The 26,871-nt window shown below is 39.3% G+C and overlaps 1 protein-coding gene across 19 annotated transcripts in view; it reads right to left on the minus strand.

The window, feature by feature from the left end:
* OSBPL6 (oxysterol binding protein like 6) overlaps positions 1 to 26,871 on the minus strand; it is a 215,399-nt gene that overhangs the window by 8,742 nt on the left and 179,786 nt on the right. For 11 of the 19 annotated variants that reach the window (XM_027556769.1, XM_027556750.1, XM_027556777.1 and 8 more), the window contains 9 exons: positions 24,739 to 24,872; positions 23,887 to 23,910; positions 17,375 to 17,482; positions 15,368 to 15,505; positions 8,570 to 8,657; positions 7,729 to 7,982; positions 6,841 to 6,978; positions 6,443 to 6,506; positions 4,670 to 4,748 (listed from right to left, as the gene is read on the minus strand). In XM_027556769.1, coding sequence (XP_027412570.1) covers positions 4,670 to 4,748; positions 6,443 to 6,506; positions 6,841 to 6,978; positions 7,729 to 7,982; positions 8,570 to 8,657; positions 15,368 to 15,505; positions 17,375 to 17,482; positions 23,887 to 23,910; positions 24,739 to 24,872 — 1,027 coding nt within the window. The remainder of the gene's footprint in view (positions 1 to 4,669; positions 4,749 to 6,442; positions 6,507 to 6,840; positions 6,979 to 7,728; positions 7,983 to 8,569; positions 8,658 to 15,367; positions 15,506 to 17,374; positions 17,483 to 23,886; positions 23,911 to 24,738; positions 24,873 to 26,871) is intronic. The other 8 variants (XM_027556790.1, XM_027556860.1, XM_027556852.1 and 5 more) reach the window with 2 other exon arrangements.

Genomic DNA, 26,871 nt, shown 5'->3' on the forward strand with positions numbered 1-26,871 from the left:
GCAATGTGCCATCAAGGGAGGGGTTCAGGGTGGGGAGGGCGAGAGGCACAGCATGGCATGCACTTAAGAAAGGCTACTCTGAGGATAGGGCTTTATGCTCTGAGTTAAGCCAAAATATGTGAATAATTCCTTGGGAAAAGACAGATGAGGATAGATAACAAAAATCTAATGTAATTTCTGGGGAGTAAGGTTATAGAAAGACTGAAGAAGATGAGTTAAAGCAGAAACGATGCCCAATTGTGGTTGTATTTGGTGGTGAAAGTAAAGTCCGATGCTTTAAAGAACAATATTGCATAGGAACATGGAATACTAGGTCCACGAATCAAGGTAAATTGGATGTGCTCAAACAGGAGACGGCAAGAGTGAATAATGATATTTTAGGAATCAGTGAACTAAATGGATGGGAATGGGTGAATTTAATTCAACTCAGTTCAGTTCAGTCGCTCAGTCATGTCCAACTCTTTGTGACCCCATGGACTGCAGCACGCTAGGCCTCCCTGTCCATCACTAACTCCTGGAATTTACTCAAACTCATGTCCACTGAGTTGGTGATCCCATCCAGCCATCTCATCCTCTGTTGTCCCCTTCTCCTCCTGCCTTCAATCTTTCCCAGCATCAGGGTCTTTTCCAATGAGTCAGTTTTTTGCATCAGGTGGCCAAAGTATTGGAACTTCAGTTTCAGCATCAGTTCTTCCAATGAATATTCAGGACTGATTTCCTTTAGGATTGACTGGTTGGATATCCTTGCAGTCCAAGGGACTCTCAAAAGTCTTCTCCAACACCACAGTTCAAAAGCATCAATTCTTTGGTGCTCAGCTTTCTTTATAGTCCAACTCTCATATCCATCCATCAGATGACCATTATATCTACTGTTGTGAGGAAGAATCTCTTAGAAGGAATGGAATAGCCCTCATAGTCAACAAAAGAGTCCAAAATGCAGTACTTGGGTGCAATCTCAAAAATGACAGGATGAGCTCAGTTCATTTCCAAGGCAAACCATTCAACATCACAGTAATCCAAGTCTATGCCCCAGCCACTAATGTCAAAGATGAAGTTGAACAAATGATTCTGTGAAGATCTACAAGACCTTCTAGAACTAACACCAAAAAAAGATGCCCTTTTCATCATAAGGGACTGGAATGGAAAAGTAGGAAATCAAGAGATACCTGGAGTAACAGACAAGTTTGGTCTTGGAGTTCAACATGAAGCAGGGCAAAGGCTAACAGAGTTTTGCCAAGAGAATGCACTGGTCATAGCAAACACCCTCTTCCAACAACACAAGAGACGACTCTACACATGGACATCACCAGATGGTCAATACTGAAATCAGATTGATTATGTTCTTTGCAGCCACAGACGGAGAAGCTCTATGCAGTTAGAAAAAAACAAAACCTGGAGCTGACTGTGGCTCAGATCATCAGCTCTTTATTGCAAAATTGAGGCTGAAATTGAAGAAAGTAGGGAAAACAACTAGGCCATCCAGGTATGACCTAAATCAAATCCCTTATGATTATACAGTGGAGGTGATGAATAGATTCAAGGTACTAAATCTTGTAGACAGAATGCTTAATGAACTATGTGCAGGGGTTCATAACACTGTACAGGAGGTGGTGACCAAAACCGTCCCCAAGCAAAAGAAATGCAAGAAGGCAAAATGGTTGTTTGAATAGGCCTTACAAATAGCTGAGAAAAGAGAAGAAGCGAAAGGCAAAGGAGAAAGGGAAAGATATACCCAACTGAATGCAGAGTTCCAGAGAGTAGCAAGGAAAGCCTTCTTAAGTGAACAATGCAAAGAAATAGAGGAAAACAATAGAACTGGAAAGACTAAAGATCTCTTTAAGAAAACTGAAGATACCAAGGGAACATTTCACGCAAAGATAGACACAGTAAGGAACAAAACGGCAACGGCCTAACAGAAGCAGAAGAACTTACATGCAGAGTACGTCATATGACACGCTGGGCCAGTTGACTCACAAGCTGGAATCAAGATGGCCAGGAGAAACATCAACAACTTCAGATATGCAGATAATATCACTTTAATGGCAGAAAGTGAAGAGGAACTAAAGAATCTCTTGATGAAAGTGAGAGAAGAGAGTGAAAATGCTGGCTTAAAACTCAACATTCAAAAAGCAAAGATCATGGCATCTGGTTCTATCACTTCATGGAAAACAGATAGGAAAAAGTGAAAACAATGTCAGATTTCATATTCTTGGGCTCCAAAATCAATGCAGACTGTGACTGCAGTCACAAAATTAAAAGATGCTTGCTCCTTGGATGGAAAGCTATGATAAACCTAGACAGCATATTAAAAAGCAAAGATATCACTTGGCTGACAAAGGTCCATATAGTCAGTCAAAGGTGTGGTTTTTCCAGTGGTCATGTAGGAATGTGAAAGTTGGACCATAAAGAAGGCTGAGAGCTGAAGAATTGATACTTTTGAACTGTGTTCCTGGCAAAGACTCTTGAGAGTCCCTTGGAGAGCAAGGAGATCAAACTAGTCAGTCGTAAAGGAAATCAGTCCTAAATATTCACTGGAAGGACTGATGCTGAAGCTGAAGTTCCAATACTTTGGCCACCTGATGCAAAAAACTGACTCATTGGAAAAGACCAGATGCTGGGAAAGATTGAAGGCAAGAGGAGAAGGGGACAACAGAGGATGAGATGGTTGGATGGTATCACCGACTCGATGGACATGAGTTTGAGCAAGCTTCGGGAGTTGGTGATGGACAGGGAAGCCTGAAGTGCTGCAGTCCATGGGGTCACAAAGAGTCAGACACGACTGAACAATTGAACTGAACTTGAAAATGCACATTATTATATATTCAAATAAAATGCTATTTCAATCTAAAATGCTTCTGGATTTCTAGAAAATTTATGAATTGGTATGATGTAGGCACTATGTATACCTGGGAAAACTCTCTTCCTCGTGAGTTTGTAAATACTGAACATTTATTTTGTGGTCCTGAGAACTGCTCCCTTTCCCAACCATCCTCCATATTCAATACACGAGAAAACTCTGTCATTCATATAGACAAAAACAAAATAAAAACAAAATCAACTGAATGAAGAAAGAAAGAAAAACAATCAAACCTTTGGCCTCAATGTAAACTCAATTAAACTTTAAGATGCATAGGCTATATTCAGGCGTTCCCTGGTGGTTCAATGGTAAAGAATTCGCCTGCCAATGCAGGAGATGCAGGTTTGATCCCTGGGGAAGGAAATGGCAACTCACTCCAGTAGTCCTGCCTAGGAAATCCCTAAAGGGCTACAGTCCATGGGGTCGCAAAAGAGTCATGACTTAGTGACTAAACAACAATTAACAACAACAAGGCTATATTCTCCAGAAAACAACTGTATAAGGATCCCTTCCTTAATAAAGGATCCTTAATAAATATTAAGGATCACTTCCTTAATAAAATAACTTAAACATTAAAAATAGTGCCTGGGGCTAAGATGAACTCAGAAGTGAAAGTATAAATTATATAGAAAATAAATGGCTAAAAAGAGAAACTTTCGTATATAATGCAAACAGAGACACAGAGAATAGACCGGTGGTTGCCAAGGGGAGGGAGGTGGAAAGGATATGAATAGGACTTTGGGATTATCAGATGCAAACTAGTATATATAGACTAAATAAACAACAGGGTCATACTGTATAGCCTAGAGAACTATATTCAATATCCTGTGATAAATCATAATGGAAAAGAATATGAAAAAGAATGTATATATATATACATATATATATAAAATGAAGTTACTTTACTGCATAGTAGTAATTAACAAAATATTATAATTCAACTATATGTCAATACAAATAAAATAAAAATAAAATGCAAGTTAACATGGTGATTGGGACAGGGAGGTGCTGACGGTTGAATGGACGGTATGTAGAGATAAAAAGGAAGCTTTGACACATATGCCAAAATTCTCATTTGCTTTTGAGGGGGTCCAGTCTCAAAACTGGAGGAGGCAATGGCACCCCACCAAGTACTCTTGCCTGGAAAATCCCATGGGCGGAGGAGCCTGGTAGGCTGCAGTCCATGGGGTCGCTAAGAGTCCTACACGACTGAGAGACTTCACTTTCACTTTTCACTTTCCTGCATTGGAGAAGGAAATGGCAACCCACTCCAGTGTTCTTGCCTGGAGAATCCCAGGGACAGTGGAGCTTGGAGGGCTGCTGTCTATGGGGTTGCACAGAGTTGGACACGACTGAAGCAACTTAGCAGCAGCAGCAGCAGTATCAAAACTTTGGTGAAAACCAATGCAACATTGTAAAGCAATTACACTCCAATTAAAAAAAAAAAACAACCTTTGATGAAGTTGACAGAAGCCTTGGCCATAAAGGGCAACAGCTCCTTGGCACCATCTAGAGTTTCAAAGAGCTGACTCATTTGAAGAGACCCTGATGCTGGGAAAGATAGAAGGCAGGAGGAGAAGGGGGTGACAGAAGATGAGATGGTTGGATGGCATCACCGACTCAATGGACATGAGTTTGAGCAAGCTGCGGAAGATGGTGAAAGGACAGGGAAGCCTGGTGTGCTGCAGTCCATGGGGTCACAAAGAGGCACGACTGAGCGACTGAACAGTAATAAACAACAAGAGTTTCAAATGCCCATTTATGATTTAGAAACGCAGATAAGAGACCAAAAGGAAGATGAGAGCAACCTACTTTGGAAGCATGACATTCAGGGTTCCCACGGGCAGGATTTCCATTGACTTGCCCCAGAACTTGTTTTTCCATCTGATATCTAAATGACATAAGGCAGAGGACAAAAAGAATTACACTCTATATCTAATCATTTACTCTAGAGAAGTGAACTTTTATAATATACTTTACATTTTACAAAGGACTTTTGTAATCACAATCAATTCTATACTGTTAGTTCTAACACAAGTGCCTGAGGATGGCCCACGGTGAGAAGATTAACTGGGAACCCCCCAAAATATCTGTTTTTCCATAATATATTCTCTATATGTGCTTTCAACAAATAAAACTGAGAAAGTCTTGGAATAACCTGTGTGTGCATGTGTGCATATTCATATACACATATACACAGACTCTACTCTGCTTCAATGTCTCCACAAATACGGTTAGAAGATTTAGCTAAATGGTGGAAATATTTTATACATGTGTGTGTATATATATGGTATATAGTAAAAGTAATTGTAGATTGTAGTATGGCAGTAACATTGATTTATATACACATATGAAAAGTTACATGACTTGGGAGAACCTGTATAAAAAAAATAAAGCCTCTAACAACAGATGGGTAAGATTTATGAGAAAGTGAGATTAACTTAATGAACGTGTTCCTGTGCTGGTTGTTAAGATACTACTCAGGGCCCAGAATTTTATCTCACATGATGGATTTTTGTTTCGCTTGTGGACACTCGGGTATATCTGTGCTTGTGTATTATTTACTGGTCTCGTTTTTGATGAGTTAAGGAAGCTTAGTGTTCTCTCCATAAAATTTCTGACTCTTTGTTATGAACAAGAAATGCCTTACTTTCTTAATCTGCACTAAAGTACAGTCACGGTGCTGCTCTATAATTTCATATCATTTTTAGGTTGAGGAAGTGCATGTGAGAAGAGTCATACAGTGATCATTGAAGTGCCTTTTCCAATGTGAGGGAATTATTCACATTTAATGGTAAATGTACACATTACACATATATGATGGCTCAGATGGTAAAGAACTCGCCTGCAATGCAGGAGACCTTGGTTCCATCCTGAGTCAGGAAGATCGCCTGGAGAAGGGAATGGCTACCCACTCCAGTATTCCTGCCTGGGAAATCCCATGGACAGAGGAGTCTGGCAGGCTACAATCCACAGGGTCACGAAGAGTCGGCCACAGCTGAATGACTAACACTTTCACTTACATATATATATACTTTTCTTTCTAGAAGGGTTTTGAAACTTTTTATCCTAGGTGAGTTTGCAACATTCTAACTTAACAATGGATATTAATTTAATAGAGACTTCAATTCAAACCCCCAAGCCTCAATGAGTTAAAAAACAGAAATTACTGCTATGTATGTATCTCTCAATAGACTGTGAGCACAGATAATGTATAGCAGAGCTTTCTTTCAGGATTAAGATCTATTTGTACACCTTTAAGAAGCAAGAAGACAGCAGATACACTCCTCATGCTACCGATGCAGACCATGAGGCACAATGAGGTGAAGAGATTGCCCTGACCTGGCACTGTCAGCATAGAGCCCTGCTGTCTCCTAGGGCTGTGCTTCCTGAATAAATAATCCCATCTCCCAGGTGACACGGTTTCATATCTAAATCAAGAAACCTCATCTCTCAAACTGAACTCCATGCCAATTACCAACATTTTCTGAGTTCTAAAAGAAATCTAAACTGAGTACTTTGGAAACTAGAAACTTTCTTATAGGCTTATCAACTGGATTTTGAAGTTATAATTGAAATACAAACCTTGCCAAAACACAAAATTCTTGGATTCACAGTGACAGGCAGAAATGGGTGGATGATGGCTAACCTGAAAGTTAAAAACAAAAAAAGGGCAATGACATCAGTGTTAAAACTTCCACAAATGATCATTTTTCGCAACATGTATTTGGCTAAATAAAAGTTACTCAACTTATCCATCTCTGTTATTGCATTATTCTCAAGATGTGTAAGTAAATTACCAAATCTTACAACTTCATGCTTAAAAACATTTAGAGGATATAATTACATAGATAAGCTAAGTGAATTTTCTGTTAACTAGTATTGTAACCCATCTCAACCAGATGTTTACAAAAACAAGCTATTTTCATCATCAAACAGCCCTCCTACAGTTTCTACACAGACCTGAGTCCAGTGGCACTTACTTGTTCTGAGAAAAATCGGAATCCTTTGTCCTCTCTAATGCATTCATAAGTCTCCCCAAGGACAGGGTTGAATGGCTTACTTCCTGCTCTGAAATAGGTGGAGCAATATCCTGAAACTGCAAATGCAGCAATAAGAACCTGTTAAAACATTTAAGAAAGGAAAATAATATAGGAGAGACTACTTCCAGGCCTGTTTGTCCCTTATTCCTCTAGATTTTATACACCCACATCAGTGGGTGCCGATTTGATGACATCTGCATTTTCTATTACTTGCACAGACTCTTCATATACTCATGGGGAAAAAAAAAAAATGAAAATGCAGTTAAATTCTTTGCATGGGAACCAGCAGGCAACTGAGGCCAAATATTCTTCATTCATCTGTCCATCCAATTTCTTGAGTATTACAGAGTTCAAAGGTTCTGAAAGCCAGGTTATGCCATTTACACAATCTTAGCAGGAAAGTTGTGACTGCTGGTGCTTTTCAGAGGGCAGGTTAAGTTTTCCAGGGTCACGTGGAGTAAAAGCCAGGGCAGGGAACAAACAGGAAGTTACCTTCTCAGACCCAAGTTCCTAAACAAATGGGCTTCCCTGGCATTCAGAAAAAGCTGATAAAAGCAAGGCCAGGCATGTCTTAAACCTATAAAGAAGTGTGATGCCTTTAGATCCTGACTTCAGAACTACTCGGACCCAATTGTAAGTCACAAAGAGTGTATCTTTCAATAGAGCTATCTAGAGCTTTTTTGGCCCTGCCTGGTTTATGCAAATGGATTTCTCTTACCTATGCAGTTAGAGTATTAGGCAACAAGCAAATACACTACCCTAATGAATCTTCCCTAGCCCAGGTCTAAGGTTGGCAAATCCAAAGGGATTTGCTCTACCGTTTATTACCATGCGCTCGTAGGGACTGTCAGTTTCCGAAGCTTTGTCCAGGAGCTCACTGTATTCCATTTCCTCGCAGAGATGCTGCAGAGTATTGAGTGGCTCGTTTAGCTCCACAGGCATGGAGACTTTAGACAGGTCTTTACCAATGTTGTTCCTCAATATATTCCACAGGTTAATGTTACTGGTGTCGGGACAGGGAGCTGGCAGGCATGTTCGACGTCCGTTTCGGAAGGCTCCTCCCGTAAGCTCCCCGTTCAAGACTAGAAGAAGGAGAAATATGAGAATCACAGTGAAAGATATTTTGCTTTTCTGATTTCCCAAAACCTGGGAGGGAAAGAACCCTTTCAAATAATTCTGACTGTGATACATTTCTTAAGCCTTCCTTACACTCTCCCAAGAGTGAACAGAATTATTTCAATACAAGGTTGCTGATAAATGCACAAAACATCAATGTATAGTTCTTTCTGGTGTTGCTTCATGACTCGTGGGATCTTAGTTCCCCAACCAGGGATTGAACTCACACCCCCTGCTTTGGGAGCTCAAAGTCTTAACCACCAGACTGCCAAGGAAATCCTAAACAAGTAAAAATTTTAAAAACTAAATATAAATACATTTAATTACAAAGGACTCAAAATTTTGGTTTGAGCAAGAACTAAACTTTTTATCTTAATCCTCTCCCTAACAAATTTTTCAACCATTTTCACCAGATTATACAAATATAAAATTTATTGAACAATAAGCTACGAAAGGAACAATTAGCCAGGGGGCCAAAATGATTGTTCATTGAATCATTAGCGTTGTATTTGGCATGTAGACAGGACAACCTCAAAACTCAAAGGATGCATACTTTGCCGAGAGATGTTGTCTGCAACACTGGTGTTGTCTTCAGATATATTATCACTCACATCACTGATGTAAGACTCATCATCTGAAGCCTAAAAAGAGAAGAACATAGAAAGGATCAGAATTTTCATTTAGTCTTGACATTTCAGAAAAATTAAACAATTAAAAACAACAGGATATTGCTCAAATGCAAAGCAGAAGTCATCGTGGGAAATGTATGTGGCACATGGGCAATGAACACCTCAGGGTGTCCCTTGAGCCAGAATATAGGACTGCCAGGAAGCAGCGCTTATCTTTAAGTAGCTTTCTATCTTAAGTTGGGCTGAGAAGTTGGGAGAGGCTAGTACATAACCAGCAATGTTTCAGTACAACACAGTAAGAATGTGCAAAAAAGGAGACTCTACAAATCCCCATAGAGGAGTCAGGAAAGGTTGGTGGAAGAAATAATATTTTAACTGGGTGTTGGAGGATGCAGAGTTGCCGAGTTGTTAGAAGCGGGGAAAAAGCACAAGAAGGGATGGTGTACAAAAGCAAGGACCGTGAGAAAAACATTTCTTCTAGGAATGTTAGGAAGTCAAGTGGCTGTAACAGAAGATGGGCAAAGATGAAGAGGTCTGACTGCGAAGGGCTTTTCATGTCAAAATAAAGGTTTTCATATAATTGTGCATGTGTGTGTGCTAAGTCACTTCAGTTGTATCTGACTCCCTGTGACCCAATGACTGCAGCCCACTAGGCTCCTCTGTCCATGGGATTCCTCCAAGCAAGAATGCTGGAGTGGGTTGCCATTTCCTTCTTCAGGGGATCTTCCCAAGGGACTGAACCAGTGTTTCTTATGTCTCCTGCATTGGCAGGCAGGTTCTTTACCACTAGCACCATCTGGGAAGCCCTCACATATAATCGAATGAATTATTAAATGCAAGGAAATGAGTCATATTTGGTTCTCAGGAAGACACTCTGCAACTTGTCCTAGGGAGCGCAGATAACAGGATCCTATGTAGATCTGGATAAGAAACACTGGCTGATTTCACTAAGATGCCCACAGTAAGGTTCATTTTGGGCAGTACAGCTGCATTTGGGAACCACATTTAAAGTGTAACAGACAAAATCTGGCAGATAATTTGGGGGCAGGGAAGAAAGATTTAGGGGTACAGAGAAATTGAGAATTAAGCCATTCTCTACATGAGAAAAATACGGAACTAAAATGAAATCAAGATTCACATAAGAATAAAATTAAGGGCAACATATGTATTAAGGGGATTTAGAGACAGAGCAGATAAGAAAACAGAGTACTGTATAGCCATTCAGAGGAATGGGAAAACCAATGTTTTTACTATAGGCAAGGAAGCTGTTGATACCTATTCACTGTCTTCAAAATGGAAATACGTTATATTTTTTCTGAACACAAAAACAGAACACTCTTATTGTAAAAAATCAGAAATTACATGAAGGTAAACAGATGATATGGAAATCACCCATCCTGTGACCTAAAAGAAATCACTTTCAACATTTTGTAGGTTTTACTCCCAATTTCAAAATGCCTATATAAACACACAGATACATCTATCTTTAGATACTGAAAAAGCAGATGGGTTTACATGCTATTTTATAGTGTTCTGAATATACTCCCATTCTCACGAGAACAGCTCTCCATCTTTACTTAATGGCAGATACTTACATAACACAAAAAATTTAACCAACATTCATGTGGCATCCAATTTTTTATTATTTATAGACAATACTTGGATGAACAACCTTGGAAACATATTTCTGTGAATGTGCCTGGCAATTTCATTAAGATTTATTCCCAGAAGTGAAATTGCTGGGGCAAATGAGTCACTCTTAGGCTTCAGCCCTACGTTGCCAAATTGCTCTCCTGGAAGACTGTACTATATTAGTTTATTCTCAACATCAGCATATGAGAGCACCCATCTCTCCCCCACTTAAACACCACACATTATCAATCTACATTAGGATCTATCTACCTAACACACATAAAAGATCTCTTTCTATGAAGTCTGAACTTCATCTTTAGTGAAACTCTCTTTCACACATTTTTCAGTTCTTCATATAAACTGCATTTTTTTTTCTAGTTTGCAATTTCTTTTCAAATGTTGCTTATGCCATTTTATGGTCAGGTAAAGGTTCTAAAATTTGTATATAATAAAAACAATCAGCCTTTGCCTTTACAATTTCTGAATTTACTGCTGATATTTTTAATAGAGTTGGGAAGAGTTGATACAATTAAGGAGACAGAATTATAGGCAGAATGGTTTTATGCATAAATGAATAACTGTAGTTTTGCTTTTGTACTCTGAGAAAGGCCATAAAGATGGCAAATTAAGAATAAAGTCTTTTTCTGACTTGTATTTCCCCACTGCAGCAGGCTTCCATTTTCCCATGACTGCAACAAAATGGAAGGTTAAACCTTCAGGCCCATGAAAGCCACTCTCTGAACCCTGATAGAAATAAAAAGTAAATCAAACTCTTCTATGTGATTACTCTGAAAAAAGCTCATCACATCCAGTGATGTTAGCAGAAATAAATGCCTACCCCAACCTAATTCATATTGCATGTATGTTTACTACATGAACATTTAGAAGCTATTAACAGTCTATCCTCTTCAATGTCTAATGTCACTCAAACTAATACATGACAGAAATGGTCCAATATCCATGTCCACATAGAAAGATCTGTGTAGAATATAAAATAATTCTACAATTACAGTGGGTCTTTAATAAGATCTATATTATCGCATGTGTGAGCAGCAGCTAAGGCTGGGCAGGCTGGCTGTCGTCCACTCATGTTATCCCGTATATAAGGATACAGGATAATACTCTGCAGTATTATAATAAAATGATTAATATAGATTTACTTTCTCTCCCATGGTCAAGAAGTCTTGGAGCCAAATATTTCTATTTAAGGGGTTTGGGATTCAAAAGAATTTAGGAAATTTTTTTTCTAAATGTGACTAGAAAAATGCAACCATTCAGCATTGCAGAAACACATTTAACAGCAGAGACAAAGAAGGAGATCATTCTGGAAATAAGAAAGAGCATTTTTTTAAAAAGAGGTTGTACATTCATTAAATGAAACACATAAAGAATTTTCTCTCAGTCCCAGAAAATGTTAATATAAGACAGCTAAGGCCCAGGTTTCTCAGATTAATCATGTGTGAGGTGTTACGCATTCCTTCCTTCATTCAGTTAGCAAATATTTTCTGAGTTCTGGGCTCACAAGAATGTTCTAGTGCTGAGGACAGAGTGCTGAAATCTCTTCCCTCACTTCAGTGGGAGAGACACAAAATAAACATGAAATATAAATTCTGTTAGATAGTGATAAACACTATGGAAAAAAATCAGAAGGGACCAGGCAAGTGAAAGGTCAGGGGCAAGGAGGAAATGGCAGCTCTGCGGTGTAGCCAGGGCACCCAGGGCAGGCTTCTCGGAAGGGGACTCTTGAGTAGACTGAAGCGAGTGAGCAATCTGACCGCATGGCCCTGGAAGTGTTCCAACCAGGGTGGGTGGCAACACAGAGGCCCAACAGCCTTTGCCAGCTGTCATGTAGAATGTGCAGTTGAGCCCATCCTGCAGCTGCTACTAGATTCTCACGCAAAAAGTGAACCAACCAGGTGGGCTGGCCAAGTCTGTGGTATGGAGACTCGAGGAGCCTTCCGGGGGCATCTCATCACAAGGGAACTCAGAAACCTGGATAGACAGAGTTGCCTCAGGAACAAGTCTCAGCCAAAGGGGAAGAACAACCTTCAGAACACTGAGGTGCCTGTCATTTGGGCTTATCTCCTGGTCCAGCCTCTTCAAATACTTAAGACTGAGTGCTGTGATAAAGGGAAGAGATCTGAGTAAAAAAACAGGCATTTTATGAAAACCTGTAAGATACAGTTGCAAGGAACACACATATAGTTCAGTTCTTTCCCACGTGGGTTGTAGGAGAGATTTACTCCTCTTATATCAGCCAGGGACAGGGGGTGTCTGCGGTAAACTGACAACTCCAGGAAGTGCTCCGTTGGCCTCTGGATGGCTCTGAAAGAACAGAGGTTCCAAGCGGCTGCAGCTGAGAACAGATTATGAGTCTCTGTATGGTAGCTAAGGAGTTTAGCGTCATCCTAGGAACACTGGGGAATAGAGACACCATCAGATTTGCATTTTGGAAAGGTTAACCAGGCTGCCCAGTGGAAATGGATTCAAGGCGGAAAGAAAGCGGGCAGCAAAGCTAGTTATGGAGATAGACAGGGTAATATAGGTGGGAGCCAATGCAGGATTGAATGGGAGGAGTGGCAGTGAAACTCTTCTTAGGAAAACATATGTATCTGAGATTATTTAGGTGACAGAATACAGAACCTGATGAGTAAATCAGTGTGGGTGGTGGGTGGTAGGAAGGCAGAGGAGTGAAGGGAAATCCTGAGGAAATTCAGGTATTTGATGTGAACACTTGGGTAGAAAAGTACTTAGAAAGGCAATATGAGAAGCAGAGGTAGGCTTGTGTTTTTTCCCTTGGGGTGTGTGTGTGTGTGTGTGCATGTGCACGCACGTGTAAAGGGGTTGTTAATTACTTCATTTGGACATGCTGAATTAGAGATTCTGCGGAGCACCCAGAGGGCAGTGTCTCACAGGTAGGTGGTTAGGTGGATCCCAAGCCAAAGCCTGCTTTCTCTTCAGACCTGCTTTCTTCCTGAGCTGTAGACTTGAATATCCAAAAGGCTGCCGGGTACCTCCGCTGAGAGGTCTGCTAAGTTCACAGTGCCTTAACACGAATGGATCATCTCCATGCGCCTCTGTCCTCTGCTACCTTGCCCCTCTGTTGGCCAATGGGCTCAGTCTTTCCCTGTGGTGGCACCTCCCCCTTGCTTGGACCCATACAATAACCCACCTCACATCTTCATTTCTGTCTTGCCAGTGGCTGGTGCAAGTGACAACTGGGCACCCAGGCAGATGTGCCCCCAAAAACTTAGACATAGGGCAATTAGGTTGCTCTCAGAAAGGTATGAGGTCATCAGATGGTGGGTCAACGCCTAGATAATGTACAGTCAAGTTTGCTTGAATAAGGACAAGCAATGGGATCCCAGAAAAGGGAGAATCAGAGAAGAAAGAAATACTGGGAACACGTCTCCAGCACTGTGGTCCCTAGGGTGGAGACTGACCCACAGACACTAATTCCCCACCACATGGGACAGCATCCCCGAAATGGAGATGAGAGTTTGGAGCAATTACATCCTGGCCCTCACAGCCTTCAGCTCACTTCTCCTGCTCCCATTCCTTCCTTGCTCACCAACCTCCTAACCATAATTACGCTTCCTGGGCAGATTTGCCTCCAGGGAAAGAGACATGATTAGCAAACAGGATTATTTTGTCTATTTGATAACATCAATTGCCTATGAATAATTAAACTAGTTTCTGCCTTGTGAATGGGAATATCTGTGAATCTGTTAATCTATGACTTGGAATTGGAGAGGCAGGTGCTTAGTCTGATGTGGTAACAAATTTAGTACCTGATATAACAATTCTATTTTAACTTTTCTCCATATGAAAGTGATATGTGTTCATTATTTCTATTTTCTAAAATCACTCGTAATACCAAATGTCCAAAAGGAACTACTACTGTCAGGATGCTTCCTTCCAATCTATTTTTGATGCATATGGAAATAACATCTATCAGTGATTTCATCTGCTTTTGGACTTTCCTGGTGGCTCAGATGGTAAAGAATCTGCCTGCAATGCAGGGGACCCAGGTTCTATTCCTGGGTCGGGAAGACCCCTTGGAGAAAGGAATAGCTACCCACTCCAGTATTCTTGCCGGGAAAATTCCATGAACAGAGGAGCCTGGTGGGCTATAGTCCATGAGGTCACAAAGACTCAGACATGACTGAGCAACTAACACTTACTTAATTACTTCATTCCCTTTTTGTAAAAACGCATTACAGATTTCAATCTCAAATGACAAAATTAAAACAATTGCGTAGGAAAGAGTTTTGGCTGCTTCTCTCACGTCAAAAAAGAAAAAATTCAAAGTGTACTTGACTAAATTTCAGTAAAAGAATTTCTGCAACCTGACCAAGACCATGCCAAGATTCATAAGCATGACAAGCAATCCAATAAATCTTTAATGGTAGCCAGTGGCGGTGGTTTAGTCGCTGGGTTGTGTCTGATTCTTGTGACCCCATGGGCTGGAAGCCCACCAGGCTCCTCTATCCATGGGATTTCCCAGGCAACAATACTAGAATGAGTTGCCATTTCTTTCTCCAGGGTATCTTTCCAACCTAGGGATTGAACCCGGGTCTTCTGCATTGCAGGCAGATTCTTTACCAACTAAGCCACCAGGGAAGCCTCATGGTAGCCGTTGGTAACCTCTAGGAGCCATAAGTATTCAACTAGATATATGCTAGATGTTATGCTAGCTAAATTCAAATTCAGTCTCTAGCAAAGATGTGTTTTTGTATGTACAAATAAGAATGGTATTTTTCTTATGTTCTCATTCTTTTTACATTTATTAGCTAGTCTCCTTCTATAAAGAGCTGTTATCACCTATCTGTTTACCCTGAAAAATGAACTGTACAGGTATATCAGAATAAGTCTTGATTCTTTCTTTTTATTCATCAAATTTAAGAGTATTGAGTTGGTGTCCAGAAGGCTAAGGGCTCAGTAAATGGAATCCATACAGTTTGCATGCTTTGGCTTTGCTACTATTTGGACATCTTATTATGATGTTAAAACGAAGTTCTAAAGTCTGACTTTCTTTAACCTAACTCATGGTCAGAAGCAGTCGGGGTTGACGCATCCAGGAACCTTACCTCATTCTCTGATGAGCTTGCAGAGAGGAGCACTTCTTGGGCATCGAAGAACTCAGAGACAGATTCTGACATGGAGAGGCGGCTCTCATTGGCTACTTGCTGTGACAGGGGGAGACTGACGTGGATTTGCTCACCAGCCTACAGGAGAGAAAAGTAGATAGTCTGATCACTTTCTTCCTGCGTATGAATGGCTATTTGTTCAAATTAGGCAATGAAGTACTAGCCAGATCTCTAGAAAAATTCACAGCATATGCTAAAGGACTGGTGAGCACAAGCAATTTTCACTTGCAACTGAGTAATGACCACTGCATAAGTTTCCTTCCAATATGCCTGAAGAATCCAAAAGTGCAGACAAAAGGTGAGCAGATTTTAAATCTATGCTTAATTGACATTTACTGGATTGAATAACAGGTTGAGCCCCCAAAATACCCTGAATTGACTGTGGCGACAAGTTCTTTGCCATATGCTTTGGCCTGTCATTACTAGCCATATTCTAACCAGTATGCTACAACTCAAAAAGTATTTGTAGAAACCACTAGCGATATGCTAAGAAAACATTCTATGACTAATTTTTGAGACAGAATATATTGATATAAAAAGTCACTTTCCAATTTGATCATGAATTTTAGCCAATGAAACATATGACTAGAGTAGTGAACCTTATTTCAAACTGTATTTTTATTCATACAATGATAGCAAATGATATTGCTTTCAAGAAAGCAATTTAAGTTGCAACCAGAAAAATAGGTAAGAGAACTATACATTTTAAACATCTAGTACATTTAGTACACATTTTAAATTGAAAAGAAGATTCAAACTGAGACTGTCAACTAATTTTTAATTGATAAAATTTTAGAAATATTCTAGATTCTGGGCAGTTGAGGGGGCATAAGTGTTATCAGAGATCACAGGACCCGTGGAGGTGGATGGACACAGGTTCAGTAACTTACATCCAAGAGAAGCTGTCTGGGGATGGTATTTCTTTAGCAGTTAGATAGCAGAACCCTTACACTTATAGATTTCTAGAAAAATTTATGTTTGGTGCAAATATGGCCTTACCATTAGTTAAAACTCTCACCTGTTACATGTATTACTGTTCAAAGTACAAATTCTCCTGGCTAAAAATAATAATTTTATGAACGTGTTAGTTGCTCAGTCGTGTCTGACTCTTTGAGACTCTTGGACTCTAGCCCACCAGGTTCCTCTGTCCCTGGAATTCTCCAAGCAAGAATACGAGTGGGTTGCCATTCCCTTCCCAGGAGATCTTCCTGATTCAGGTATTAAACCTGGGTCTCCTGCATTGCAGACAGATTCTTTACTGTCTGAGCCACTGGAACTACACACTCACAGTAAGTCCAAATACTGAATGTTCTCCTATCCTCTTACTGTTTTTTCAAAAATTCTTCTGAAAAATGGAATAATAACAGCACCTACATCAGAGAGTTGTTGGGGGTATCAAAAGAGATAACACATGTAAAGTGGGTTAGCAATACCAAGCACATGGTAAGCATTCACTTGACACGTGTTAACCATTCATTATTAGCATCATCACCAGGAGCTGTAGCAGCACTAATAATATTTTCTTAGCAAGGTCAGGTGACTTCTCTCCTTAGACAGAACTTTTAAAACAAACCTTTAGAAAACTTTAATTTAGCACCTTCTCTGCTAAAAGTGTTTGTTTCAACATTTCATGGACCATTAATGATAATGAATATTTCAAATGAAGAGTGACAGAAAAGTCACAAGCTGGAGTATACATAAATTAAATAATCAGTAGCATGAGATGAACACAGGAATAAATAAAAATAGACAACCGATCACCAACAATAAATGATGTCAAGCTCATGTATATCCTTCACTCCAAAGAACATTGAACTGTCAGCAACACAAGATTTATGCCGGGAATTGTATTAGTAGTGAAAGAACCTTATGAAAATAAATAAAAATATGCAGTAGGTGTAGATGCTACAAAGTAAGTATTCTATATCTTTTAAAAATGAATCTTACCTCATCAGGGCTAGGAATAATATTTACACTAACAACCTGATCACAAATAATAGATTCTGAATGTATTCTGTTCAACCGGCTCCTTAGTTCAGCATTCTGGTTGAGTGCCTTAAAATAACAAAAACCGCACATGTAATTGCAAGTTATTGAGCAAACATAAAGCAGAACCAGCACACAGGCACACTTTAGACAACAAAGTCTAGGATGCTTTTAGCTGTAACTTTTGGAGCCACCACAGGCCAGATCCCACCAGTAAGAAGGAAAGAAATGGCTCAGAGTTAAGGCATTCATTTTTTGCAATATAAGACTACTACTTAGTAGATTAGTGGGTTGAAAAGAGTTTAAGGATTTCATAAAATTGATTCATGGAATTTTCTCTCCTTTATAGTCAGGCCCACTATATCCAAGCCCAGTCTACCACCACATACATATAACATTTTATACCCTAGGATAAAAACTATTGATTCTTTTTTTTCCTTTTTGGTTCCAGTTTCTAAAGTTTGGGCGTTGTTTCAAAGCCAGATGTCTTATAAATTATTTGTAAATGGAATGAACAATGAACTGGCTTTATATTTCATAGAGCTGTATTTTGACCTGGTGAAAGAAAACAGTTGTTGTGTTTCCATTTTCTAGGAGCACATAATTAATACTTGTGACAGTACAGCAGAACTAATTCAAGTGTAGACCAAAGCTGCCTTCCCTGGACAGTGTAGACACTGACAAGCATAATAAAGAGCATACCACAGAAAGGAAACTAAGCTGTCTGCATCTCATGATTCTTAACACACCCTAAATCAGCAGTGAAACACCATCTGCTGTACCCCAGTTTAGCGTGTGTGGTGGAAAGGGAACATATTTACATGAACATGGGCTCCCTATAGGGGCCCTGGGGACAGAGGCTCGTGGATCACATCAGTGCATGGAAATCTGTTCCATATACAGAAGACACATGTAGCTGAATAGATTACACCAAGTAAGAGACCTTTGTGAGGACAAAGCCCAGTGAAAAGCTGGACTGCTCCTTTCCTTCCCATTAAATCTAGCAATGAGAAGATGGAAGTGAATATTTCAGAAAGGAAGATAAATGTCAGGACTTACTGAAGAGTGAAGCTGCCCCAGGGAGTGAGGATTCTGCTTTTCTTCATAAGGAGTCAATGAATACACTAAACTGATACACACACAGATACAACAGCCTAACTCTAAATTTGTACCTATTCAATCACCTGGGATAAATGACAAACTGGCTAAACTTCACACTCGTATTGAGCGGTACAGAGTTCTTGAGCATGGAGCATAGAACAGTCTCCCCTCTTTCCTTTCTGCTCAGCTGTTTTTTTTTGGCTACTCTGTCCAGCTTATGGGATTTTAGTTCCCTGCTTAAGGATCAAACCCAGGGCCTTGGGAGTCAGAGTGCTGAGTCCTAACCACTAGACCACCAGGGAATTCCCTTGATTTTCTCTTTTCAAGGAGAAAATTCTTCACTCACAGCTTTCGGCTTTCATTTAAAGTCTTTAGAACCAGTCTGTAAAATACGTGTAAAACAGAATACATTTGGTCTTGTGAGCTGTCAGGTATTGATGGATTAAAGGTGGACACAGATCCTACCGTCATTACATCGCAGACAGGCAATATGTGTCCAGTTCGCTGAGCAAACAGGGATGTGTCAGTGAGAAAAAAGGTGATTACATTTTTAGTAAATAAATCATGTACTTCCCAGTACCTTTACATTCTGCAAAAGTGCTCAGGATCTTTTTCCTGGAACAAAATCTCAAACAGTTGAAATTTGAAAAAAAAGTACTGCCTCACTCCTATTCTTTGCAACTATATATGCTTATTTGTTCTTTCATTGTTTTTCTGTCCACAAGTGTACTGAAAGTCATCTTAGTTACTGATATAATTGGACCCAGATATATTTTGCTGTCTTGGAAGTAGGAGGCCTTGTACATTGTTTGATGGTTTTAATGGCAGAATCACATTCATGACTTCAGAGTTTCACACAAACCTCACCTAAGGGTTCCTCCAAAGTGACAACACCTTCTGCTGCCCTGGAATAAAGTTAACAAAACAACCCCACAAAAACTCATGGGCAAGGACGAGTAATTTTTTTAATTTTTTCCCCCCAGCAGGTGGGAGTTTAAAACACAAGTTTTCCATTTATAAGGACACTTGCAGAATTGCTTGCTCTGGATATTTAAGAAAGTTAAACTCCCATGTAATCTCTCATCTCATCTAATATTTATGAAATGTGATCCTGCCTACAGGTGTGTGTGAAGGCACCACAAGGTAGCCTCTAGCTGCTAATATCAATAGGACATGAATGTGTTCATCATATATATGCAGTGGTAGAAAAATGCTGTTACACAGCACAAAAAAGCCTGGAAATAAGTATTATTCCAACTCTGGCAACCCCGAGGGTGGAAAGTGTAAGCAGACGCAGAGCATGCAGCAGCCCGTTTGTGTGTGCCTTGCCAGGGCGGCTCCGCCTTTTGCCTCGGTCACACAGACTGCAGTGGGAGGTGGCTACAACCGGGCACCATGAGGACTCAGGACCACTTTGTGACTTCCCCCATTGAAGCTCACTACTGGTGATCGTTAACACAGAGGAGTCCAGGTGATGGCAGGAAGAATACACAGAAAGCAGCCAAGGAGCCTGTACGGTGGGAAGGCGAGGGAAAAGGAGGCAGGTCGCCAGCCACTGGTGCCAGCCCGTGAGCAAGAAAGCCATGGAAACCTGCGAGGAGTGACGCTGCTCTAGGAGGGGCAGATGCGGCCGAGGCCCAGCGGCGGGAAGCAGCCTCGGCTCAGGAACCATGCCTGGATTCCTTAGTAAGTCTCACACCTGCTTTCATGAGCGAGCTCAGGCCGCAGCACAAACTCTCCACAAGGCACGCTCACTTTCCCTAACCTCATACACACTCAAGTGCCATATACCCACGAAACACAGCATTCCTGACCAAGCTATGAAGGAAGTACCATCCTGAAGCTCTGAGGCAGAATGAATTGCCCAAATCCTCACTTCCTTGGCTGTTAACTACCATTTTCCCACCCCGGCAGACAATGGGTGAGAATTTACCTTAGAGTCGGGAGAGTCTGGTGTAGCAAATGCATTCTACTGAACGGAACTGCGGGTTCTGGGAAGATTTACTCTTCAGATAAAAGCAAAACTGGTTCAAAAGGAGTGAGGATGTGAGTATGCCAACTGTCAAAGCTAGAGCTATCAAGAATCAAATCATGGCTAGCTCTCAAAAATCACCTTGTTTTCTATTTTAAAATAAACAAATACTAAGATAGTGTATTTGGAAAATGCAAAAAAGGAGAAAAATATTTCTAAAAATTCATATCTTACTACTCAATCAACCGACTTTTGGTAGCTTGGTATATTTCTTTCTAGTTTTTTTCTTATGCATTTTTCACATTAAAAAAATGGGAACCCCAAAAAATGGGAACATACTGTACATCCTTCGCTATTTATTCTTGGTATACAGATATTTATTTTATGTTGCAAACTCTTCACAAATGTGACTTTAGTTAGCTGTGGAATAAGTGGTTATTTTCCTACTATCGGGCACTTATGATGTTGTTACTGATTTTTATTAGAACAAATAAAGCTGCCATGAATGTTTATGTGCATAGGTTTTCTACAGTCAGCGTTATTCCCTTAGATTACGCATATCAGCCATGAACCAAAGGACCAACGCATAAAACACTCTGAAGGTTTTAAATAAACATCATCAAATTATGCCCAAAATGACACTGATTTAAAGTTACCGGATAGCTAAAAAAAAATGTAAAGGATTCCATGAAGAATATCTTCATAAACAAATTTGGCCAACTCTCAGGAACTGTGAAATTCAGGAACAAATATATTTAAAACATTTACTCTAACATAGAATATTTATTTTGGATGTATAAAATGTTGTAGACAGGAAGGATGGTAAATACTATGCCTTGGATTTTAATTATGCTGCCATGTGCTGTAAGCCAATTTTTTGCTTACATTCCCATACATACCGCATTTCACTGATTCTAAGATGCACAGTTCTCAAAACTAACACCTCTGAAGCACTGGCCACTTTCACTGAAAGTGGTGTTTTCTTTCTTAGTAGTGCACAGAATGATGGCATATTGAATAATGAATGCCATACTGATTTAATGAAATATAACACTTGTAGATGGAGTACAAGAATCATTGTACTGTTCACACTTGAATGAACCCAACACCCAAAGCATTTAGCACAAGTTGTGCACAAACTCTGGGGTCAGAAATCAAACTAGTAACAGTGACAAGTGTAATGCACTGAAGACAGACTCAAGTCATGCTGAGTCTTTTACTACAGTAATCTAGGGTGCTGAGTTTACATAGTCCTATTACGTATTATTTGATTTTGGTGTTTAGTACACAAAATTATAGCTGACGTGAAATCAAGTCATTTACAAAAGGAGAGATGCCACATAAAATACCGTGTCCTACAGATGTAAATCCAACATCTGTGCTGCCTTTCAGGTGTAAAAGTTTGCTTTTAAAGCTTCATGAGAGTAAAATATCAGAATTTTGCATGTCTCTGTATACCTATAGATCAGGGATGAAATATTACTATAGAAGAGAAATTCATTACACTGTTCAGCCTTGCAAATCATTACACACTCAAGGCAGGTAACAATTTATGCTGAGCATGTAGTGAAAAATGCTAATTTTATATATTTTATTATGCTATGTGCCTTCTAAAAGGATGATGGAATTTGCCAAGTTGTTATATTTAAAAGTTTTATTGAAAAGCAGCATTTTAACCATTAGACATATATCAAATAGGACTTATGTCAAATAAAAAATAAGTTCCAAAATGTTAGACTAATCTAAGAAGTTATTTAAACAGTCTCTCTCCTTCCCTTTCTAGGAGGAGATTTGGCTTGGAAATCATTCATTTAAAAAAACCTGGGTTCTAACTGATGACATTTGAAAAAGGATCAACGATGTGTCTTTAGGCTACCTGAAATCACACTGTAATGTGAAATTATATTAATATAAAAACATACTCAAAACAGCTGTCTCAATATACTCAAGCTGTTTCAAATCTTGTTCAATCCTAAATCCTATATTTGAAGAGGCACAATGAGAATAATAGAGCTAGCCAACCAGGATGGCTACATCAGTTAATTGTTTCCTATCTTTAATGTCTCCCTATCTGTTAGTTCTTCCCCTTTATGATACAAACAAACTGAGGTGACTGTGAAATTTCAAGGCTGACTTTCAGTCCATATATCATTTACTGCTAAATCAGATCCTGTTAACCTTTTCGTTCTCAAAATTATCAAAACTCTTTCTTCTTGATCTCAGTGGTCATTGCTATGTAAATTCGTCAGTGGTTTCCCCTGGCTTTCCATCAAAGGATTCTCTTTTCTTTTTTCAGCTTGTCCTTTAAATACTAATGTTTACTATGGCAGCACCCCCAACCTCTTTTCTTCTGACTGAAAACACAATTTATCAACAGCTATAAATTCACCAAGATACTGGGATATCCACATCTTTCTCTCCAGCTTGGGCTTCTCTCCTGAGCCCTAGAGCTCAGGAGAAAATGACCCCACCCAATGGGAAGGTATATACAGACACAAGGATGTAAACACAGCCAAAATGCTGTGCAACACAGAACTGGAAAAATGGAATTCTCTAGTGGATAGGGTATAACTCTCTTTATGCTGCTACTGCTGCTCAGTCGCTTCAGTCATGTCCGACTCTTCATGACCCCATGGACTGTAGCCCACCAGGCTCCTCCGTCCATGGGATTCTCCAGGCCAGAACACTGGAGTGGGTAGCCATTCCTTTCTCCAGGGGATCTTCCTGACCCAGGGATAGAACCCAGGTCTCCCGCACTGCAAGTGGATTCTTAACCAGCTGAGCCACCAGGGAAGCCCATTCTCTGCCTTACCAAGAAGCAAATAAAAAGCAAGCAAGCAAGAAACAAGCACATTTTCTTATTTTTCTTCGTACAAGCTTATTTCATACCACTAAGCCTTCAATCGTTAGTACATCTGAATAAAACACTGCAACATGTAGGGGAACAAAAGTGTATTTGACACGTTTGCAAGATGACATACAAGATGCTTACTAGCCACTATTTTGATCTTTCTGACTTATGATCCTTTTTAGGGTCATGATTCAGTAGATCCATTAAGATGGACAAGGTGTTCAACAGATATATGACAGGAGATCAGGCCAGGGCAGACCATTAAAGTGTGCTTGTGAAGGAAGCCCTCTGCAAACTGGCACCCAGCTGCCGCTTTGAATGCGCAGGCTCTTGAGTTTCCAAGCAGCATATGTGCCTCAACTGACAGTGTTTAATGGCAAACAGCAGAAAGTGTGGCCCAGACAACAGCATTCAGTAACATGAAACTCAACACCGAAAAGAGGCTGACAGTTCAGGTACATAAAACACGGTGAGACGGTTTAGGTCTAATTTGCAGGAACGGAGGGAAACTGTTCAAGCAGGAGCTGACCCACATGGAAAACCACTTACCCAGGATTTGCTCGCTCCTTCGCTCTGATCCAAGGCACCAGGAAGTGAACAACATTTTATGTAATCACTGAGTTCTCACACAAAATCAGTGACAACATTGAAGTCTTAAAGGAAATTCTAAAGGTGCATTTATAGACACAGTGAAGAAAATATTTCAGAGGAAGTGGTCAGTTTTAAGAAAGCAGAAGTGTAGTTTTAAAGGATTTTTAACAGAAATTACAACCTTGAAATAGATAGGGATTTGATTAGTATTAATAAGATCAATATAATATATATTAAGTAATACATATTATAGTGTAAAATATATACTGAAATTTTAGAGTCTAGAACATATTATAGTGTAAAATATATACTGAAATCTTAGAGTCTGGATTCAGGGAACATAGACAGGAAGAAAATCCTAAGAGTGCAAATCAAAAAAGAAAAAAAAAATAGTAATCAGTAGTTTTCAACAGGTTAAAATGCATCATAAGTAGGAAAAATACTAAGTGTGGACGATCTGGTAGATTTTGTCTGACGCTGGATTGGACATAATCTGGAACACAGTTTACATGTGTAGGTAAATCATGTATAAACGCATTAGTTTTTTAAACCAGGGATGGCCTTATAAGACCACAGAGGGGCATTAAAATCAGCCAAAAAAGAATTTATGTTTGCAAGCAAGTTTGGTTGATTGTCACGCTTACCTTGATATCTTTTGGAAGAAAAGTGATATAGTTTAATACTGACACTGCGATGGCTGGGGGGATTTCAGACAGATGTGCCATTCCCATGATGGACTGTCTCCACCCCCATCGCTGGCTTGCAGGGTTAGAAATACGTCCTGAGAATAATACAAACACTCTCATTTACCTGCGACAGTGACTGTCGGAGTCGCGCCATCTGCGTGCTGTGGCCTTTATTGTGATCCTGCTCAGAAACCATCTGCTTCAGCTTCTCCTTCTCTATAGCTATGCTATTAAATGCAGACTTCAAAAGAGAATGCACTGTGTGGGGAGAAAAGTAAGAGACAAGGATCAAATGGATCCAGAAAAATAACAGAATTATAAACTTCTCAGCACTTGTAACTCATTCGTGGATATTTTCTGGAAAGGTTATGTTACAGTCTAATTGAAAGTCAGCCTTAAAATGGAATCTACCAGAATAGCTAAATACAAAACAAATATGGGAATGGTAATTAATCAGGATGAAAGTTTTAGCATTTCGTACCAGATAAGTCAACGAAGACTTGGAAGCAGCATATAAAATACCAATTTTTAAATTTTAATACTTAGAAAGTAACCTATAATTCTTAGAAGGAAAAGGGAACAAGTTTTACTCTGCCACAGTTGATGATAATATTTGAGCAATTATGTGTACAATGATGTCTCATGCAAATAATTTAGAACTACCAAATTATCATCCCAAAGTGTGCATCCAAAAAAGGGCATTTTATGAGTCTTGCAAATATAAATCAAACAGCTGTTTTAGAAGTTGGAGCTAGTTCTCTTTGTGGTAGGAAATGATTTGGTCTTTTTTTTTTTTAATATTTATCAGAGTATCATTGATTTAAAATGTTGTGTTAGTTTCTGCTGTATAGCGAAGTAAATCAGTTATATAAATAGACATATATCTGCTATTTTTTAGATTCTTTTCCCATATAGGTCAATACTGAGTACTGAGTGGCACCCCTTGTACTATACAATATGTCCTGACTAGTTACCTATTTTATATACAATAATGTGGATATGTCAATCTCAGTCTCCCAATTTATCCCTTCCCTCTTCCCCCGCTGGTAACCATAACTTTGTTTTCTACATCTGTGACTCTATTTCTGTTTTGTTGAAATGAATAGGTCTTAAGAATAACACTTGCATTACCTTCTCAGCCAAAACCATCATGATGTCAAAAGTGCTTTCAAAGAGTACAAACTACCAGTTATAACATGAATACGTTCTGGGAATCTAATCTGCAGGATGGTTATAGTTAACCATACCGTATTATTTACCTGAATTTGTTAAGAGAGTAGATCTCAAATGTTCTCACCACAAAAACGAAATGGTAATTATGTGACATGTTGGAGATATTAGCTATCCTATGGTAGTAATTATTTTGTAATATATAAGTATGTCAAATCAACATACATACCTTGAACTTATACAATGTTACACGTTCATTTTATCTCAATAAAGCTGGAAATAAAGTAAAACAAAATAAACGCAACTGAAAACAACCTCCACCCTCATTTCTGCATACCTAACAACAGACATTTGTATGTCTGGCAGTCTTTAATTTTGAAACACAAAAATGTTGAATTTCCAACTCTTATCTTTATAGTAACAGCTTCTGCAAAATGTAAAGTCTTCTGAAATAGGGATTTCCTTGTAAGAGAAAGGTTATTTTCAAAAGAAGTGGAAAAATGTAGCAGAAAATAGTGACCAGAATTAAACGGGAAAAATAATGGGATCATATAGAATGTACAATTAATTCACTGATTTATGTGCTACGTTCTAGTTGTCATCAATTTTAAGGTAATAACTTGATAGCTGAAATACATTAACCCAACTAGCAGCTCTAAAAGTGGATTCATTCATTTCAAAATCCATAATTTCTCCTAAAGAATTCACTCAATAGTCATATAAAAGCCACCTTTTCCCCCAAGCACAGCTGAAAAGAAAATACGCTGTTTCAACAAAAGCTTTACAAGTCTGTTGAAACTTGGATTACCTAAAAGCCTCAGGAGTGCAACCAAATACATAAAGCTTTCCTGGGGCTACCTTCAAATTTATCCATCTTCCTTTAGAAGCTGTGCTATATTTAATTCACACATTTGTTGCCTCATTTTACCTGTTCCTACAATCTCGCATTAAAAGCAAAAGTTACTGGCTTCCTGATCATAAATCTATGCTGTTACATAAATAATTTAGCATTGTTCTAGTCTAATGACATGATTAGCATCCGGCTAAGACATGATAAAAATGCTCAAGGAGTAAAACAGGTGAAAGA

The sequence above is a fragment of the Bos indicus x Bos taurus genome, chromosome 2 (genome assembly GCF_003369695.1).
Source record: "Bos indicus x Bos taurus breed Angus x Brahman F1 hybrid chromosome 2, Bos_hybrid_MaternalHap_v2.0, whole genome shotgun sequence".
In the NCBI taxonomy this organism is placed as follows: Eukaryota; Metazoa; Chordata; class Mammalia; order Artiodactyla; family Bovidae; genus Bos; species Bos indicus x Bos taurus.